The 22,184-nt window shown below is 35.7% G+C and overlaps 1 protein-coding gene across 1 annotated transcript in view; it reads right to left on the bottom strand.

Moving 5' to 3' along the window:
• Positions 1 to 414: 414 nt before the first annotated feature.
• LOC142334284 (homeobox protein Nkx-3.2-like) overlaps positions 415 to 22,184 on the bottom strand; it is a 34,025-nt gene continuing 12,255 nt past the window's right edge. Inside the window, exon 2 of the mRNA XM_075382241.1 lies at positions 415 to 959. Within this exon, the coding sequence (XP_075238356.1) occupies positions 415 to 959 (545 nt within the window). The remainder of the gene's footprint in view (positions 960 to 22,184) is intronic.

Below are 22,184 nucleotides of genomic sequence, written 5' to 3' on the forward strand. Positions count from 1 at the left end.
AAAATCACGTGGTCTTACTAATGGTCATTTCAACGCAATAATTATATATTTTTTAATGCAAAAGACAGTCACCAGATAAACCAAACTTAATATGTTTATTCTTTATGTTTGTTGTTTTATATAATACCACATGGTAGTGTTACTATAGTCGCTAATGACCATAATTGTTGATACGACTTTAAAAAAAAAAAAAAAAAAAATCATACGTATTTATTTACTTCACTAATATTTCATTGCCACAAATCAGTAGTTATTTTTACGGATTTTCATGTATAATCTTTGAAATATTTTGTAGAAAACATATTTATTATTTATAAATCAGTATATTAAAAACTTTTAGCAATAAAACAGTGTTAAATGAATTCATAACATTTTTATTTACACATTATAATAACGAACTAATTAATGGTCTGCTTACTCTGTGCAAGTAGTCGATGTAGGATTATCATCGACCACATTCACGGGAGAATCTGTCTCGATGTCATCGTCGTCGTCGTCATCATCATCGTGGTCTGTAGTCGATGATACGGCAGGACCTGTTGAAGGGCACAATAAAGGATAATAATAATAAGCTGGAAAAGGGATTGCAGGAAGCGCAGGATGAGGGTAACTTCCTCTAACCGGTCGATCATCACGAACTAAAACCTTAACGGCTACTCTCTTCGCACTGGAATCGTTAACGTGAGGGTGCGGTTGAGGTTGCACTAACTGCAGCTGCTTTCTCTTTGTTTTGTACCGTCTATTTTGAAACCAGATTTTTACTTGTGTTTCAGTTAATTTTAATGCTTGAGCTAAATCGGCTCTTTCTGGACCAGATAAATACCGTTGCTGGTTGAATCTACGTTCCAATTCATAAACTTGTGAATGAGAGAAGGCTGCTCGAGATCTCTTTTTACGACACCCATCTTGAGGTCCTCGTAATAATAAAAGTCCACCGTCTTGTCTTAACATTCTTTCATCTGCAACAAAAAGATTGAAAAGTTGTTGAAGTACACAAAAACTTGGACACAGTCAAACATAAGGAAGGCGCGAAATATTGGTATTTTCAAACTCAATATAAATCATTATAATAAACAAAATTAAAAAAAAAAGAGTCTAAAAAATTGAACGCTACTAAATTTATATATAATAAGAGGTTCTTTTAATATCTCAGTTTAAGAAAAACTCAACGAGTGATTTATCTATCACGCGCATCAGAGTTCTGGTTGCTCTGGACGGTAACGCCAAGTCCTCCACCTGGGGTTCACCACTCACTGACTCCAGAGGCGGAAAAAAAAATTACATTTGACACACACCTAAATTCCAAGGTTAATGGTATGTAACTTCGGTTACTACCAATTCTTGGAAAGTGCAGGCCAAAGAAGAACGAAGAGGTCTTCGGAAGAAGAAGAGGGAGAAGAAGAAGATGAAGAAGAAGGAAGATCCTCTACTCGTCCCAACATCACGGACTGGAGTCCGGAACAGAGCCCAGCAGAGATGCGTCCTGAAAGGCAGCCATAACAGAAGTGGATGAAGAACTTCTACACAACCTTTCCTTTAACACTTACAAGTAAATGAAATTAAACCAGCAATTGCGACTCCTCCGGAGTAGGGGTCGCATTGCTCCCTCCTGATAGTTAGTGCCCCGTTGTAGCGCATTCCTGCTAGCCTATGAAGCGTTAGCACCGAAAGGACTTCAGTGGACGGTCTGAAGGGGAATTACGTCGGGAGGACAGGTTTCATAAGCCTAGCCTTCCACGGTCGGCCCATAAAATGGGTTCGATAACGCTGGTTTAACAACGGATTGGAATGCAATTAAATCCGTCCTTAAAATACTAAATAATAATAAACAAAACTTGAAAAAATTAGACCCGCTATTAAAAAATTAACCCTTTTAAAAACAAGCCCGATTAGAATGATCCAGCAGCAAGGGACTCTGTCCAGGTTCTGCGATAAAGTAGGGAGTAATAAACTCCTGCCAACTTTGCATTCCATTCCATTCCACACCTAAAATACACTTAAACGGCTTGGATTTTTATCTATCTGAATTTCTGTTTCCTTCCTATCTGGGACTCCGAAGTTATACGTGTTCGTTTTCGAACGAGCTCGGCTAGTTACGAGCCCGTGGGGAAGTTTGTCCAAGCATTTGGTCATGCTGAGAGTTACCTCCATGTGGTCTCCGCTAGGCAACGGGGTCTCTCTTCTTTAGAGTAAGTTTGCTTGATTTGTGTTTTGGCTAGCTACCTCTTTCAAAGCTAGCCACGTAAATGTAACTTCACGTAGCTTTTTGTGGCAAGGATTATCTTGCATTTGTACCGAGACGACGGCTAAACTTTAATGAAGCAAATTTCCAGTGAAGTTCGCTGGATGGGGAGCCAAATTTTCGATCCGACGCAGGAGATGAGTCTCGTACTCAGATACCCGGTGGTCGGGAGTGTCCACCGGGTTGGATTATGTGACTTCATAGGCGCTAGTCTCGCAAGTTCGTTGAAGCCAAGAACCTCTACTTCCTTAACGAGACAGAACAACCGCCGAATTTCTCTTCCGAACTGGGGGAAAGTTACATCGACGTCTCCTTGGTGACGGGCAATCTGCTTAGGTGTACAAGTGGTTGGACTGTCTGATCCGAGGCCAGTGTGAGTGATCATAGGCTTATAACCTATGAGATCGCTTACGGTGGCGGTCCAAGAGCTCCAGATTCGGGTCGCTATAACTTAAGGGGCCTGAATTAGCACAGGCTGCGGCTGCCTTGCAGGGGTTGGTATGGCGCCTGGAGCACTGGGAGGAGGTGGAATTGATGGGTGAACAATTCGGCCGGGCCATCAAGACTGGCTGCGATAAGGTCTTACTGTGGCCTCGGCCAATGGACGGGCCCTTAGTTAGTGGCCAGTACACTGATCAGAAAGTGTCTGCAGCCGTCATGACCGCTGCTTCCGGGGAGCCGTCTGTTAAACGCAGGCGGAAACCCGGAAAAAAGTGGTGATTCTCTTACCTTAGCGTGCTGCGTGCAAGAGCTAGGTCCGCTAGGAGAAGATACCAGTGTCGGCCACTAACAGGAATTATCGTTGATGACGTGCGCACTGAGGTTCTGCGGATCTACCAATGCGCCCGTAATGACATATTCATGCCATTAAGGAAGCCAAATTCATGTCCTGGCAAGACTCTATCCGTCAGTTGCAGCGCAATCCTGGGCAGCTCGCAAAGTTATGTTACCGGTTAAAGCTATTACACAAGCTGTCCAGTGTTCAATGCGGGTTTGGTGGTCGTAACCATACTTTAACATCTGTGGCGACTTACCAGGCGTTTCTGGATACTCTGTTTCCAGATGATCCGGAGGGTGAAGCAGAAGTCAACGTTAGGGTGCGTGAGACACCATTCCCTGGCGTACGGACTGTGGAACCCGTATATATAGACCGAGTGGTTTCTCGAACGGTACTGAAAAAAGCAACGGGAATGACCAACTTGACCAGGATATCATCTGTTGCCTGTCATAAGAGAGCCGCTTGGCAGACTGTTTTGAAGGGGTCCTAAACTGGGGTTGCTTTCCGACTTGTTAGAAGGTGGATTTGGAGAGGGTGCTCTTAAAATCAGGAAAGGATCCGAGTGACGTCAGCAGTTATTGACCCATAATCCATTTACCGGTTATCAGCAAGTTGCTGGAAAGGATGGTTGTGTAGCGGGTCTGGGAAAAACATCGATAAGAACCCATTTCTAATTCGAAGCCTTCATGAAAGGGGTTGGCACTGAGGATTGCTCTTGCCGAGATGGAAAGCGCCGACTGTAAATATATTTTGGCAATTTTTATTGTCATAGAGGCAGCATTTTCTTCCTTGTGTTGGAGTTCTGTCCTATATGAGTTGGAACGCCGCAATGTTCCCGTAGCCCTGCAAGACGTAGTACGTGACTAATTGTCGGATCGGACGGCTCTGTTTAAGGATGCGCACCTAGTTGTGGAAAAATTTATCACCGGGGGAAGCTCGCAGGGCTCCGTTCACGGTCCCTTGCTGTGGAACCTTGTATTCGACGGATTATTGGGACTGACATTCCCGGAAGGGGTCACGGCCCAGGCTTTCCCCGATGACTGTCTCCTGTTAGTTCAAGGTGATTCACGATCGCAAGATTTATACAGGATCAACGATTTATAGATTTATACAGGGTCTGGGCGATGGTATGCCTCTCCTACATTTTTAAAAGCAAGGGGTAACCGAGTGCTTTCCAACCATGTAAATTTAAACCAATATTGGTTTCGGTTCCACCTGGCAGCTGATGAGCTGTGCGCTGCGGAGAGGTCCAATCTAACGAACACATGATGTTCGATTGCCCGGCTGCTGGGGTGTTGGGGAGGCAGAACTCAGGCCACCGTGTAACTTGGTGGTCAAGGGGAAAATTGGTCACTCACAAGCGGCGAGTCAATTTGGCGAGAGCCGCATTGTAGGACCGTGTGGGAGTTCCTTGATCGGATCCACCGTTAGGCATTCTTCAGAGCATGAGATGAATGATTTGTAGCGTGTGTGAAAATGCCATGCTTGACCTACATTCAAACCCGGGACCTCCAGATGAAGGGCCGAGACACTACCACTCGCGCTAGAGAATTAAATTATTTTAAAAATTACCTAATAAATAAATTAAGTAGTTTATTAAATTATTTGGTAGTTTAAAAATTATCTCCTTAACGCGTAAAGCTTAAATTACAAGGTAAACCAAATTATCAGGTTGGTGGTCATTTTTTTAAATTACCTAATTTTTTTTTTGCAACTTTCTTTAATTCGTAGTTTTTATAGCCTCTTTTTATTCCAATATGCTGGAAAAATAAATAAATATTACATAACGACGTATTTCTTCATTATGATTATTCACTTTCAATCTATGTTATTAACGGTCAACGGACAAGTTTTATTTTATTTTATTCTGCATTTAGTGTGAGAAGTAAACTGAATTTTTGAATTTACTTTAAAAAAAAAACACTTTTTATCTTGTTTATAATGATTTTCTAGAACTCATATTACACCTACTTAGTAATTTCGCAATGAGCTATATTCGTGATTGCAAAGTCTTAAAAAGAAATTGTAACTAAATATTTTATAATTGCTCAAAGTATTTTTAAATTTTAGTAAAATATAATAACTTAATTTTATACATAAATAGTATCAAATTGTAAAATACGTACAAAGTAATAAATTCAAATTGACTAAATATTTTGAAACACTGATAAAAATACTTAAAAAATTGCGTGTTAAGAAAATCAAGACAGCCGTTTTGCTTTTAACAGTGATAAAAGGGCTTAAAACAATGTAATATTTCGTTAAAAGGGATGATTATTTGATTGTAAGGGATAAAATAGGTGGATGAACGTATAATGGTGCATTATATGGGCAGGATTCTTTTTTTTAGGTTGATGGTTTAAGGGACAGGCTGAGGCATTAAGCGTAATTGGTCCGTATAATATGTGCCAGGCAGTACCGTCGCGACCTGTAATACATAAAGTTATAAAAGTAACACTTTTATATTATACCCCTTCCTACTCTTGTTCAATGCGAATAATGGAATATTTCTGAATGAAGTAGACAAATAGGAATTGTTCGCTTTGGAGAATTCTTAATTTCTTAACAGCTTTTAAGAAAATTACAAACTGTTAAAATAATTAACCGGTGAAAGTCGATAGAACTATTCGTCATTTAAACACAAAAAAATAATTAAAAAATTCTAAACACAATCATCATCTACTGAAGTAATAATGGTAAGTGCAATAAAATGCAATACTTAAATTAAAACTAACATGAAATGTCATATTTCAAAAAAACACCCGAAAATAAACTACAATGTACCAAGCAGAAACGATTTTCTGAAAAGGAGATTTGCTTACCTTTATTTTGCTCTTTGAAGAAATCATATAATTTAACATTAGTTTTCTAGATAATTTTAAAACATGACATAAGTATTAGAAAGGTTAGTGATTTCAGTTTTTAATTAACTTGAAAAGAAAAGAAAGACACTTTAAAAATGTAATAAGTTATATGTGTAAATAAATATAAATGAGTCATTTCTTGTATTATAACTTAGCTCATTACATCCACAGTTAATGTGTTTCGATTAGACGTTTCATCACTTAAAAGCCTTTGGTAGTTTTATGATTTAAAAAAAAAAAGTAATTTTGCATATTTATAAAAAGGATTTATTTCAAAAGGTTTATCTTAAATGAATGAAAATGTAAACCATGCTAATCCATTGTAAAATAATACCGTAGAAACTATTCGATTACATCTATTACACAAATTTTTGAAAACTTGCCTTCGTTGTACCATAGACACTTTTGGCGCAGCATTTCAACTCTTGTTTCTAATACTGAAAATTTCAACATTTAAATTTTTTTCGACTATCAAATGAGTTCTCAGAAAAGTTAGCAATTATTCACACGAACTAAAAATGATTCCGCAACTGTTACACTACTACTATTTATATTATACTTCTACAATTATTTGTTTAATAATACACTCATTCATTATTATTCTGTCCTATTTTTGATACTAAATTTCTTTGTCTAAATACCAAAAGTAATAGCTTTAAGACTTTACAGGATTAAATCCCGATAAACGTTATTCTACCGTAAACTCCACTCATTAATACTGAAAAATAGTTGTAGTAAAAACACTTAAATGTTTATAAAAACTGAACAGGAATGAAACTGAAAAAGGTCCTCACTAAATAAAAAATAATTATATGATCACATCAAATTATTAAGTGATCATGTTACTAAAATTTTTTCTTAAATTTTTTGTAAAAAATTGTTTAACTTTTATAGCATTAATAATATATTTTGTTGTCAAATAAACTGAACACAAATACTTAACTTAATTTTTTTTTTACAATAAAAACAATATTTACGAATAGTTTATAACACATTCACGTGGAATTTCGCAATTAAAAAAAAAATTATGCATTCATACTTTCCTGGCGGACCATTTGGAGTACTCGTCAGGAACTATTGGTGTACTTACACAGGAATTGTGAAGAACCTGTTTCAGTGGTCATCTCTATCGAGACACGAGGAAGATCGAGTTCGTGGTCTGCCTCTGCTAAGCGGTCTACACCACCAGAAGAGGAAAGCCAGGTGGTTGTGGTGCGAGCACATGGTAGGTCCTACGCGGACCTACTCAAGACAATGAAGTCCGCCGCCACGCAGGATGAAGTACTGTTGTTACTTAAAGGCAGGAATGAGGAGTTACAAGGGCGTATCAAAGGAGCGGAGAATGCGAAACAATTTACAGGTGTTCTACGTGACAAGGCAACCGACCTATAAGTAAAATTGAGGACACGCGGAGGTAGGAAGTCTGTCGTTCACATTAAAGAGAGAATAGACATACGACAGCTAGGAGCGATTGGTGAACTGATGTGAAGGGCGACGTTGCGGTACAGAACGTCAGTGGTAGATTGGGATGCCAGCTTTTTGTTAGAGGTCCAGGACTGATTACCATAGAGTTAGTTGTCGAAACAGTACTCACTGGTGTTTACATCAGCTCAAATTGTGACTTAGTCGAGTTTGAAGAACATATGACTAAGTTACACGAGGATATAATAGGGTCGCTTAAAACAGTCATCCTGATGGGTGATATTAATTGCAAGTCAGTTGTTGCAGGCAGCCGGTACACCAATCGAAAGGCGAGGTGCTAGCAGACCTAACTCAAACGACAGGAATGCTTTGTATCAATGACCACACACCCACTTACAAGGCAAAAGGCCATCCTTCTCTGCTGGATCTATCAATCCTTGTTAGAGGCTGGGACCATAATAGATGTCACTGGAGAGTCTTAAATGAGACAGCAAGCGACCACCTGACCACGCTTTTGGAGATAGACGATGTATTGTTTCATACGGCCAATAACCAGAGACCCACTAGATTGACACCAGCACAGGTGGCTAGTGGTCACGAAAGTGGTGGACAAAATCAGTGACGGTACACCACTCACGCCAGATGTTCTGTAAGAACTGATAATCCAGGAGATATCTCATATACCTAGCAGAGATAGAGGATCTAACTAAACATGCCTAATGGTGGTCTGACAGCATCACGACGAAGAGACAAAAACTGCAACGAGTAAGACGCCGTAAACAACGTCTTAGGATAGCCGGAAGAGAGGCCTATGAAGTGGCAGGGCTCAATTATGTGAATTGTAGGCGTTAACTCAATTATGGCATTAAACAGACTAAGAATGAAAAATGGCGTGACCTCTGCGGAGACTTAGATGCAGACCCGTGGGAGCAGGTTTATCAAATAGCGATGAAGCGAGGGGTTTATTGAAAGTGCCATGGGAAATGACAGATGTACTGAACTAGGGTCTTGAGAACAAATGCTTCCCGGGTTGTTGGAAGGAATCGCGCCGGGTCGTCATCCCCAAGCAAACTAGAGAAGAAGGTCAAGGTGTCGAGTATCATTCGTTATGTCTTATTAACAATGTCGGAAAATCAGTCGAAAGATGCTGGGGACCCGCATAGTTGAGGAGTTGGAGGCGTGCGTCGGCATCCATCCCAACCAACACGGAATTTAGCCAGGAAGGTCAACAGTACAGATAATGAAGACAATGAAGGTGGTGGTCAATTGGGCGGTCGCCACGAGATAGGGGACATGGAGGACCAGGCGCATACCGTTGTTCATCACGCTCGACGTACGCAATGCGTTCGGTAGTGTGCTGTGGACGACAATCATGTCTGCGCTTTGCGACAAAGGAATCAGCGATTACCAGAGACGCCAGGTCAGGGAATATCTCAGCGACCGTTTGGTGACGGCTAATACAGAAGACTTCAGCTTTCAGCAAGTGTGCCATAGGGATCAGTATTGGGCCCATTGCTATGGCTACTAGCATACGATGGTGTGCTTCGCCTTCTTCTGCTAGACGGTGCTTGAATGACTGCTTTTGCTGGTGACATTGCCGAACTGGTTAGAGGGAGGACGGAGGCTGAGCTGGAGACCAGAGGAAAGGAGCCGCTAGACATGATTAATACTTGGATGCAGGAGCATGGCCTTAGATTAGCTCCACACAAATGCGAGTATTTGCCTGCATATCTTACTGGAAGGAGAGAGGTGGGATAGATAAATCTAAAGCCAGGCGATCAGGCTCTACAGTTTAAGAACTGCACAAATACTTGGGAATTCACATAGAAGATCTTGTCGCTTCAGTCAACATGTAGTCAAAGCGTGTTGCAAAGCTGAAAGGATGTTCAAGGCGCTCAACCAATTGCTGACAACTCAGACGGCCTCGCCTGCTTTCAAAAGACGATTGCTGATGTCCATCGTCACGTTGACGTTGCTTTATGCAACCCCAGTGTGGGGGACGCGGCTGGAGTGCAAAGGAATTTAAAGCGGTTACAGGGGGTTCATAGACGCACCCTACTTGGCGTGATTCCAGGATAAAGGACCGTATCCTATAAAGCAGCCTGTGTCATAGCTTCGGTTTTGTCCATTGACCTACAGATTAAAGTACGCACCCTAAAATATAATGGGATGAAGACAGAACAGAGGTCGACATGTTAGTCGCGAATGATTGGAAGGCTAGATGGAGGACAGGAATCGGCTCGGCGTGGACAAGGAGGCTTGTTTATGATGTGGAAACATGGTCGGCATACATAGGTGTGTCGGTTCCAAAGAGCGGCCGGGAGTCCGTTAAGGTGACGTTTAAACTAAAATAGAATACAGATGCAGGCACCATTAAAGGTATAAACTAATGTATTAAGAGAAAGCAAAGAAGTGAGAGGGACAAGTGAAGAGAAACATCAGAGAAGAAGAAGTGCTGAGAACATGTTCTACCAAAATCATAAACTGATGTAATAAGAAAATAGAGGAGTATCGGAGAAAAGAGAGAAGAAGAAGAAGATAAAAGAAGTTAACGAGAATGAAGCACTGAATACAGGTGAAGAACTGCCCGGAGAGCGAAGGGGCGATACAGCCCTCTGCGGAGCCGTAATTCGTCCGCGATTGCGTAGATGGGCGATGGTGATGAGGCACAGGGACTCTAGAACCCCAAGCTCAATGGCACCCTCGGGTTCGCGTATTGCTTAATTGCGGATCCGACCTCGGGTGGGGAGGAACGATGAAATAGGAGTTTTAGTCGGTAGAGTGCGGGCACACATAAGCTCCTAATATCATCTAACCGAATCCGTGCGTGTCCGACACTCTCCCACTTGTAGGGGGGTAAGTAAATGGTATTTCTCCGCAACACCGTTAATATTTGAAAAAAAAGAAAGTATTTTAATGAAAGTAGTTCATCCTAAACATAAGATGACACTAAAACTGCTAACGAAATCCTACAGTTGGCAAGTAGTTGTTCCCCACAGTAATGTATTGGCAATTGTTATAAAAATGTAATATTTAATTCAAAATCTACAAGAAATGTCATGTTTTGAAAAACACCCGAACAGATTGCAACGTTAATAATGTTCAATCTCGTTTTGAAACTCTCTTGACCCAGAAGAACCAACGTTATTACTTGTATAATACAAAGAATTGTAAAAAAATTAATTACTATTTGTAATTATAATACACATACTTACTCCCGAAAAGTTATATTTTCATACTACGTTGCCTATCGATGCAGTGGGAAATATTATTTCATAATTTGAACCTGTCAGTTATTTCCAGTCACTTTTCCTTTATGAAAATATTTCTTTTCAGAAATTTTTTCAAAATACTTGATAAACATCTCAAACTATCTCTCTTTTTCTATTTAACCTCCGGAACCACCGTAAGGAATTACTTCAAAGGATGAATTAGGGTGATATGTATGAATGTAAATTAAGTGTAGTTTTATACAGTCTCAGGTCTACCATTCCTGATATGTGTAGTCAATGGAAAAAGATGATGTCTTAATTGATACAATAGAAGAAAAAGTAACGGTAGTACTGAAAATCAATCGCTGGGAAATGACTTACGAAAAATATGTGAGGATTTAACTTCTGATGCTAAAGTAGAGGTGGTCCAAGGGTTATAAAAATACTAGTATAAAAGGTTGTCTAATAGTCCCGGTAATTATAGTAAAAGAAATATGATACAAAATTGTCTCTAAGATATCCCTAATCTCATTCAATTCTGCTCTTGAAATCGAAATTATTATACCAAGATACTTCCAACAAGCTCCTCAATAAACCTCTGATTATTTAAATATCATTAAACACATTAATTCTCTTGAATATCAGGTTAGCGTTGGTAGTTAAATTTTTTCATTCACGGCCTTTTTGAATTTGCTTAGTAATAATAAAATTTCTTATTTTCTTACTTATTTTTAACATAATTCAATTATATTTACTCCGTTATTACATTTTGAACACTATTTTCATTATTTTAAGATAGTTATTGTTAGAAAATAATTTTTAAATTAATCAGATATTTTACAAGTCTACTTTTTAAAAAATCATTAATATGTTCTTTTAGTAACTAAAACAAAAAATAATTTCTTGCTTGAATAATAAAAAAAAAAAAAGTGGAAATGGATGTGTAATTAAATTTAATAAATTACTTTATTAAATATTCTATTCTAATATTTTGTGATATTTTTATGAGAGAATTATTTTATACCTTGCGGTTATTATTGAGAAATTCTTCAATTAAAATTAAATTAGCTTTTCTTTTTTCTCATCGACCTTTTAAAAAAAGTTAACTTTTGCTAAAATCTGTAGTTGGAATGTAGAAAAATAAATTGTTCTTCAACCCACAACTAAATAATGATAGTTAAGGTCCGTTTAGTTGCAGTTTACGTACGATTAGATCTTGACGGAGCTCATACTGCATGTCGAAACATTAATTCACGCGATCCACACATAAATTAATATATTAATTTGATATAAGCATTTTTCAATAGAAAACAAAATATTTAAATAAGTTTTATTTAATAAAATATAATTTCCACAAATTTATGGCTAGTCTTTATTTCTGGAGAGATCATCCTTCGCATATACGTATCCCGTTGACTCACTGGAAAAGTAGCTGGAGAGCATTCCAGTAATTCATCACATAATAAGCCTGAGATCCTAAAATAATAAAAAAAACATTTTCTAGATGCTTCCTCAGTTAACAAAATAAACAATGAAATTACCCGTACTGCATCCTTTTTACTAAAATTGGATGCAATTATTTCTTCTGCAGCACTATTCAAACATATTATCAATTCTCATTTTTCTCCTCCATCTTCCACGTATTGCCCAACAGTAACTACGTTCTTTTTTTTAGTTCTTTACCTTCAAGTAATTAATATAGTTACTAAAACAGCACACTCTCGTTTTGCCTTATATTTCGATAACCTTTCCACCGAAAGTTCTAAGGTCTAATATCATTCATGACTTTCTCTCATTAATGGAATTCAATAACTGGAACTCTGCTCAAAAATTAACAACAGATCGATTTGAGAATTAAAAAAAAATTGAAAGGAAGTATAACAGTTATTAATTGGCGTTGCATAGATAATTCAGCGAGTATCCTAGACTAGTACTACTCCTTATCGAGGTGACTGTGGACGGGCGAAACCTCTCCCTAGTCATTTTTAGTTCTGGTTCAAACAATATGCAGATGAATCTGACAAAATACTGGAAAACGTTAGCTGACACTTTAATCTCTTATCTTCTAAATTTCATTTTCTTCCAAGGCGATAATTTCTCATAATTATTAAGAATCTTTCAAACAGAACTTCTAGCAATTATTTAACAACCTATAAAATTACCAGCAATTGCACACAAAATACAATTTATAACGTTTTTTCACTTAAAATTCAATACTTAGCATACTTACTTCCTAGCCGATTATTAGGTAAGTTCTCTGTTACAAGTGACAAAAATCTAATAAACCTCTACTTAAAACAAATTCCTACAAATCAGTCTCACTTCTGCTACTATGGTCTTAAATTTAAAACTTTTAAACCCTCTGTTTCCATCGCGTCGATCAAATACTGTAGAGTCTAATATTCTTTCTCTGTCATCAATTTGGCTTCAGGTCGGAACTTTCATTCCATTACTCTCCATTATTTTTTGAGGGATGGAAAGAATGCATACCACTACGTACATCGCTCAAGAAATATCAGAAAAATAATGCCATACGTAAATTGTAGAGTTATTACAAACGCAAACTGCAGAAAACAGATTTAGTTTCAAAGATAATATTTTTAAATACGGCGAACGGAAAATAGAAACAAGATTAACATTCAACAATATAAATGACACCGAGTCCGGTTTCGAAAGCAATAATTAATCTACAGAAGCTTTTCTATATATTTTTAATCGCGTTTGGAGTGAAGAGCAAACTGAAATTTTCAATTCCCTTATTTCAAAAACTTGTTAACTAAAACTAAGTTTTAGTTAACGTGTCTACAATCTAATACTTTCCAATTTTTCCAACTAAAGCCGGTGCAACAGGGTTTTGTACCTCCACTCACAATTTCGAACGCTAACGACTGTGTACATATTCCTCAAAATGACTGCAATTAACGGAACGATTAAAAAAAATGTGGGAAAATAAAGTAAGCCCGATATGATGTCTGCACAGTAATATTTTACTTGGATAATAATCTACATATATAAAAGACAATGTTCGTATGTATATCCGCTATAGAATAAAAAACTACTGGACCGATTTACGCGCAGTTTTTTGCAAAATGATCCGCGCTGTCCGAAGAAGGTTTAAAGCTTTTGAATTCCTCGATTTAACCAGTAGAGAGAAAGTTAGGGGTATTTTGTACCGACTACTGCGTTTAGTGAGTAGACTGAATTAATTCCGATAGATAGCGCTGTTGTTTTAATAATTGGATTTATTTATATTCTGCTTGTATAAAATGAAAAAATAAATTTTGTGAAGTTCCGTAATACTTTGTAAGTTTCTTAACGTTCAATATTAATTGTGATGATTTTGCAGCCATATATCTTTCTGTTAAAACGTTATTTTCCATCGATTACTGTGTTTTGAGTGGTTTGAATTAAATCCGATAGGTAGTACTGTTGTTTTTTACAATAGGATTTATTTACATAGTGACTTTTAAAGTGAAAGGTTAAATTTTATAAAATTCCATAATGTTAGTTTTTTAATATTTTATAAGTTTCTTAATGTTCAATATTAATTGTGATGATTTTGCTGCATTATGAAGTGAAGTTTTTTAAGTATACTTAATAATGTTTAATCTTAATTGCAATGATTTTAAGTTTTGACTGTTCGACTCTGCTGTTGTAGAATTGCTGTTGGAATTACATTTTGCTGTTAAAAATGTAGCCAAAACGACAAAATATTGGTCGTTGCACAAATGTAGCCAACAGAAAACGAGAAGAAAGGCAAAATGAAACAGAAGAAGAAATAGCACAACGAAATAGATAAAATAAATTACATATGTCACAGTAAAGTGCTACTGAATCATCACAACAACATGAAGCACGAAATGAATGAAGTCGAGTAAGAATTAGAGAATTAAGACAATCTTTGTCATATAGTGATAAAAATTAATAACGTTACAATAGTCGATAACGCATGCAAATGAATCAATAAAATCAATTTGTAAAAGTTGATCGTATTGCATTTCAGTATAATTTTGAAATTGAATATAGCTTGCATCCACTTGTGATTGCTGAAAGTATGAATAAAGTTTGCACACATTGCAACGCATTAAAATTCAAAAATGAAGTTCCTGGGAGTGTTGTTTGTATGGTAAAGTTAAATTGCCACGCTGAATGCACCACATGAACCATTGTTTTCACTGGTCGCTGGTACTACAACACAATCGAAGAATTTTTTAAATAACATACGAAATTGTAACACGTGCTTACAAATGACTTCTTTTGGTGCAACGAATATAAGAACTGAGAATTATTTTCCAACATTCAAGATTCAAGGACAAACATATCATACAGCAACCTCTATGCTACCATTTACGGATGCTGACCACAAATCTTTGCAAATACATTTCATTAGAAATTCAAGTGATCAAAATGTTGTGAACTTAACAAACCCAATAAAAAGTAACAGCTGAATCGTTGTAACAATTATTTCATGAGCATAACGAATTGATTAAATTGTTTAAAACGGTTATTGAACTAATGCCGTCCGATGGTCATAAAATTTTGATTCGAGCTGACAGAACACCTGATGGAGAACACTCAAAAAGATTTAATGCTCCAACAATCGATGAAGTGGCAGTAGTCATTGTTGGAGAACAATTTGAATCACGCGACATCGTACTTCATCGTCGAAATAATCGTCTCTGTTCCAGATACTCATCGCTCCTACGACGCATTACAGTGTCCAATGTTGTTCTGGCAAGGAGAAGATGGATACCATTTTAAAATAAAAATGATCAATCTGGAAAATAGTGAAAAAAACAAAAAAAAAAGTTCAATGCTATGAATTACTACTCATAAAGTTTGATGATTCATGAAAAGGAACAAAACCACATTTTAAAATGCCGTCAATTGTTTCATCAAAACATTGCTGACATGTATGCGAAAATTGAATTTAAATGTTTGGTATATATTCGCATTAATCAGAAAGAAATACGTTATATATACATTTTCGGGATGCAATGAACATTGACGGCAATGAACATTATATTGAGAAAATTACAATATTACCAGCAACATATTGTAACAACACCGGTATAACGGACCTGTAACGGATTCCTACCAATTAAGTAGAAAGTAGTAGAAAATATAATTATGGGAGGAATTCAGAAAGGGGCTAAAAGAAACCATTTTAGTAAAGATAACAGGCCCGTTTAACAATCGTCTTTTGTAATAGTGCCCGCTGACATACCTAAACAAATGTTTGTTGAGAAGAGTTACCGGGCTGAGGTTTGGAATTTCATGGGAAAATGTGAGAGCGGTCGAACATTTTCACGCTTAGAGTTGGGTTAGGTCCGGCAAATAAAGAAGATAAGAGTATAAATACTCCGGGAAACACCAATTAAAAATCAGTTCCGCGAGGAGAGTCTGTGATGGCAGTCTGCAGTAGGGCGAATCAGTCTAAGCAAAACGTTATGTTGATAGTCTGCGAGATGTGACATCTGCGCGATGTCAGTCAGCGAGAGTATTCTGCGAGCAGGTCAGTGAAGGAGCAGATTTCTAGTTTAGTAATTTAACAGTTTAATTTCGACGCAATTACGGTGACTTTACAAGTAATTCCAGTACATGAAGACAAGAAATGTTTCGGTGAGTTACTGTAAGACGCTGTAATACATCATATCTTTCACTTGCCTTCACGGCGAGTGAAAGATATAATGTATTAAATTTCATTCAAAAACCATGGTAGTTTGATTTTTGAACAGCAAAGGTATTCTGCATCTTGTTGCAGAAGGTGCGTTTCTTTGAAGCACATAATTAAAGGTTCTTGTGTAGTGTACGGTTCAACACTCTAACATCTTCATTGCGTGACCGAAGATTTCGACCGTTTCAGTGGATAATGTTCATCAAGAAATACAGTACAAGGCCTTTTGTATTATACCTCTGAAACTTTTTAGTAAAGATGAAGTGAGGGATACCAACAAAAACCATCTGTCTAGTACTGCAGAAAATGGCGTAATAAATTACATTTATACCCTCGTACGTCATTATACGTTTTTATATTCTCTTCATCAGGCTGGAAAAGATAGATTTGCTCAGAATAAATCTTTAGAATTGTTGCGTCTTCTTTAAAAGTTGGGAAATTTTGGAAGCGAGCTGAACGTGATCAACTGCAGTTAGCACACATTTCAACCTCTTGACAGTTAGTGTCATCGTGACCTTTAGCAGATCGAGCACATATCCGAGCAAGATGTTGTAGTGTGGCCATACCCCTGACAGTGGAAACATCGTCTTGGTTTGGAGATGAAAGGTTGTACTCGAACCGATATGTAACCTACTTTAATTTCTCCGGTGATACAGGAAGGTTGAACGTTAATATAAGTGCAGGTGTGGGTTCTTCACTTCCTCTCTGACGTTTCATTATTTACTTCCCCTCTATAATACCTTGAGGACAAAACTCATCTGCTATTTTAGTAACGTCAATGACTAGAAGGCCTTGGAAAAAAAATTACCCCACGACTAGTATTGCAGGTTTTGTGACATACTGCATTTTTGTTTATTCCACCAATGTTGGTGAGAGGTAAAGATCAACTTTGCTCATCATTAAACATTTCGATTAGCAACAATACGTCTCTTAACTTCTTGATATTCTTCGGTGAACCTCATGACCCAACACGATCATGAGGTTTACTTTGTAAATCAGGATAGGGGAGACCATATGAAGGGAGCACCCTTCCAAATTATTTCACAGAACTACGAATCTAATATTTTTATATTGTAGATGAAATGCGTCGTAATTTAAGTTACCTTCTACAGGACTGTTATTCTCTTCAGACAACGCTGATTCGGGCCTTTTTACAAGATTATTATTGGTGATTTTATCAGATGAACCACCAACCATCATAGTATTTATTTGAGAACTGAAAATTTTGGTTTTACGAGTACCGGGGAAATACAGGATCACTTCTGCAGAGCCCACGCGTACAGAGCCTAGAGCTAAGTACAACTGGGTTTGCCCAGAAGACATTGTTCGAGACACACTACGTAGATCCATCCAAACATCGGCGCGGTAGTTTCCACCTTGGGTTACGGTAGAGTTTTGTAAGGTGTTACAACACCATCGAGTGTAAATGTAAAAAGAAACAATGTACGATATTCTGTTACAAAAAAAAAGTTACTGTGTAAGGGTATATGTTGTAAATAACGAAGTCTTCTTGGTGTAGTGTAGTGTATGTGTACAGTGTAAAGAGTACAGCAGCTAAGTGTGTAGTAGGAAGAAAAGCTGCAGTAGCTAGGGCCGTGAGGACGCCAACCCCTAAAGTCATAAAGAGAATGACTCCCCGTCGACGTTTAAACAATCTGAATGTAGTCAAATGAGTACCTATTCTACGGCTCACAATAGCTTATAATAATACCCGTATCTTTTTAAATTCAAACGAAGATCCAAAACCTATAAAAACATTACGTAAGAAAAGACACTTTTTCAGATATGAAGAGATAATTTGAATACTTATTCATAATATGTATGAAATGACACTTTTATCAAAATTACAAACACCGTACATTACTTAAACAACTAAAAATCATTAAAACAGGGTTCACTGTAAATAAGGAAGGCGTAAAAACTCAATTGTCAGAACAGAGATTTGAATTAAATAATTAATAAAAATCATGAATATGCTAGAAAAATTATTTAAAACTAGAATCAATTTTTATTTCAGCATTTTTACGTATAAAAAATTACATTTAGATATGGTTGTAGAAGGGTCACTGTCAGGTGGTCGATTACCTCACGTTTTAAGTCGTAATATATATTTTATAATTATTCCATTTATCATGTGATTGTATAAAAAACATCTATATTATTACTATCATTTTATGTTATATTATTATATTATTGGATAAACAAAAACTGTGAAAAGAAGAAAAAGTGTCTTATATTTTCATGAGATTTTCCCTCTTTGAAATAAATAGAATAAAAACAAACAGAGAAGAAGTTTTTCTTCATAAATTAGAAAATATTGAAAATAACGAAAAAGGAATCGCTAAAAAACAATGTAAATGATACACTGAAAACAGTAGGAGAAATTGTATGAAGATCAACAACTAAAGGAAGGCTTGATGAAACTGAACCATTTACGAAAGGTGTAAAAAAATCAGGTAACTGTAGGTTAGTTATAAAAATACTAAGTTCTCTATCAGTTGTAATCAATAGTTGTGTTTCGTATTATAGCGTAGGTATAAAAACGAAAGAAAGTACGAGTGCAATAGAGTCCAAAAAAGTAAGTATATAAATTTTTATAAAACATCAGAACGTTTGTGTGTTAAAAACCTATTTTGAGTTAAAATTGAAGATCTGTTAGACCAATCTAAATGAATATTTTACCATTGTATTTATTGAAATATGAAGGAAAGAAATTTAGGTAGTTCATATTATATAAATAACATTTTAAGCTGTGAGAGAAATGATTTAGAAATGTGACAAAAAAAAAATTAAACAAAATAATTAAATGGTTTTTCAAATACAGTTTAGAAAAAGGCTTGAATTTTATGTTAGAATCTCTTTTTCCAAAATCGGGAAAACTATTTTAGAGATATCTGAAATTCAACAGAAAATCTTAATGTTCCTCATTTTCGTAGAGTGAGATAATTTAAGGAAATGAAATTATCCCGAGAGTAGAAGCAAGAATATTGTGTAAATTTTTGTTTTTCATTCATCTAAATCAGATAATTTCTTCCTGGATGTTAAAGATTTGATAGAAAACTGTATAGTTTCAAATTTTCGAAAGTAGATGAGTATATAATTTTTTTTAGCGAAACATCTTATAAAATTAAAATAAAAATCTTTCCTTGGAATTCTACTTTTATTTCAAAAGAGGACGAATTTTTAATTTTCTTTCTAACTTAATGGCTGATGACCCACTTTACTGAAAAATTTCAATCGAAGAAAATTAAAGAAAAACAAAATTTTAAACAATTTTCAAAAAAGGTTTTTTCAATGGTAATTTAATCGTTTATCTTTTCAGAACAGCTTTTTCTTGATGTACTCTTTAAGGATTTATTTTAGCAACTATTTTAGGTGAAAAAAAAGAAGGTAATATTTGAAGCAATCTTTATTTGTAAAAGTTATCGAATTTCTGACTGGGAGGTTACTTTTCGGGATATAAAATAAGAACTGTTGCCAGAAGCTATTACAGTATAATTGAGCTTGTGAATAAATGAATAAATAAAAATAAAAAACTATTATATATCAGGAAAAGCGACTAATAAATTAGTAGTAGAAATAATTCTAGAATTGGCAAAAAGTTAAGTAAATTAAAAATTATTTTCATTTGATGAAACCGAATCCCCTGGACTGATTTATTTTCCTATGCGAATGAGAATACACGACAAAGTTGGTTACATTAATAACTCAAAAACTGTCAATTTTTGTTGCTACAATAGAAAAGTTTATGGAATACATTGCATTTGAATTATAGAAGCGGATTATATGAAATATAATGACAGGAAAATAACTATTGGTACTAAATTTTTAACAAAAGTTTTTTTTTTATACAAATGTATTTTTAAAAAGATTCAATACCTATGAAATTTTAATAAATAGCTTTCAAATTGTCGTCTAATTGCTTAATTATTTCAATTACAACAATCAAAACAGTCATATGAACTGGTTACTGTTGAGCTATTTACGAAAACAAAATAAAATTATAAAAAAGTCAAATATTCCTAATCGAAGATATTTTGAAATGTAATACAACTGATGTCTCTCGCACTCTCTCTCTCTCTCTCTCTATATATATATATATATAGTAAAACTGGAAGAATTTTTTTTTTTTTGAGAACGAAAAACGCTTTCGTGTTAACATCGCCCGGTATAAACATATTATAAGAAAATAATAAAAATACAAAAAAAAAAAAAACTAACTCTTAAAACTAATAACCGAGATAAAATATCACTAAAAACTTACAACTAATATCACAGACGTAACCATAAAATAAAACATAAACGTAAATATAAAAAATAAAAACATCCTACATCCCTAACAAATTGTTTTACATATTCCAAAAGTGGCCTGCCTACACAATTTTTTCCTTCTACCTGTCCTTCCAATATTAAAGCAACTAATCCAGGATGCCTTAGTATGTGGCATATAAGTCAGTCTCTTCTTTTAAATATATTTTCCCAAATGATTCTTTCTTCATCTATTTGCCGCAATACCTCTTCATTTGTCACTTTATCCACCCATCTGATTTTTAACATTCTTCTAGAACACCTCATTTCAAAAGCTTCTAATATTTTCTTCTCAGATACTCCGATTGTCCAAGTTTCACTTCCATATAAAGCGACAAACATATACTTTCAAAAATCTTTTCTTGACATTTAAATTAATTTTTGATGTAAACAAATTATATTTCTTACTGAAGGCTCGTTTCGCTTGTGCTATTCGGCATTTTATATCGCTCCTGCTTCGTCCATCTTTAGTAATTCTACTTCCCAAATAACAAAATTCTTCTACCTCCGTAATCTTTTCTCCTCCTATTTTCACATTCAGTGATCCATCTTTGTTATTTCTACTACATTTCATTACTTTTGTTTTGTTCTTGTTTATTTTCATGCGATAGTTCTTGCGTAGGACTTCATCTGTGCAGTTCATTGTTTCTTCTAAATTCTTTTTACTCTCGGCTAGAATTACTATATCATCAGCAAATCGTAGCATCTTTATCTTTTCACCTTGTACTGTTACTCCGAATCTAAATTGTTCTTTAACATCATTAACTGCTAGTTCCATGTAAAGATTAAAAGGTAACGGAGATAGGGAATATCCTTGTCGTACTCCCTTTCTTATTACGGCTTCTTTCTTATGTTCTTCGATTATTACTGTTGCTGTTTGGTTCCTGTACATGTTAGCAATTTTTCTTCTATCTCTGTATTTGAACCCTAATTTTTTATAAATGCTGAACATTTTATTCCAGTCTACGTTATCGAATGACTTTTCTAGGTCTATAAACGCCAAGTATGTTGGTTTGTTTTTCTTTAATCTTCCTTCTACTATTAATCTGAGCCCTAAAATTGCTTCCCTTGTCCCTATACTTTTTCTGAAACCAAATTGGTCTTCTCCTAACACTTCCTCCACTCTCCTCTCAATTCTTCTGTATAGAATTCTAGTTAAGATTTTTGATGCATGACTAGTTAAACTAATTCTTCTGTATTCTTCACATTTATCTGTACCTGCTTTCTTTGGTATCATGACTATAACACTTTTTTTGAAGTCTGACGGAAATTCCCCTTTTTCATAAATATTACACACCAGTTTGTATAATCTATCAATCGCTTCCTCACCTGCACTGCGCAGTAAATTAAAATGAATTAAATATAAATTTAAAATCCGAGAGGAGTGTAAAGGGCTCCTCGGACAGAAACGTTAAAGAAACTATCATAGAAAGTATTAAGAACAATATTAAATTTTCTGTTACAAACTGATCTGTTGGAGACATAACAACCGGTTTAAAACTTTTTTATCATTACTAAGGATTTGACGAATGATTCCGAACAATTTAAATCTATGACGTAAGGCCGCATAAAATATGCAATCCACAACTGGAAGTGGTAGTATTATGGAAAAGCAAATATTTAAAAAAAAATAACACTTGCCTTCCCCTCCATTTTTGCAATCCAGTTAAAAAAAGTAATA

Source organism: Lycorma delicatula, chromosome 1, assembly GCF_047948215.1.
Source record: "Lycorma delicatula isolate Av1 chromosome 1, ASM4794821v1, whole genome shotgun sequence".
NCBI lineage: Eukaryota > Metazoa > Arthropoda > Insecta > Hemiptera > Fulgoridae > Lycorma > Lycorma delicatula.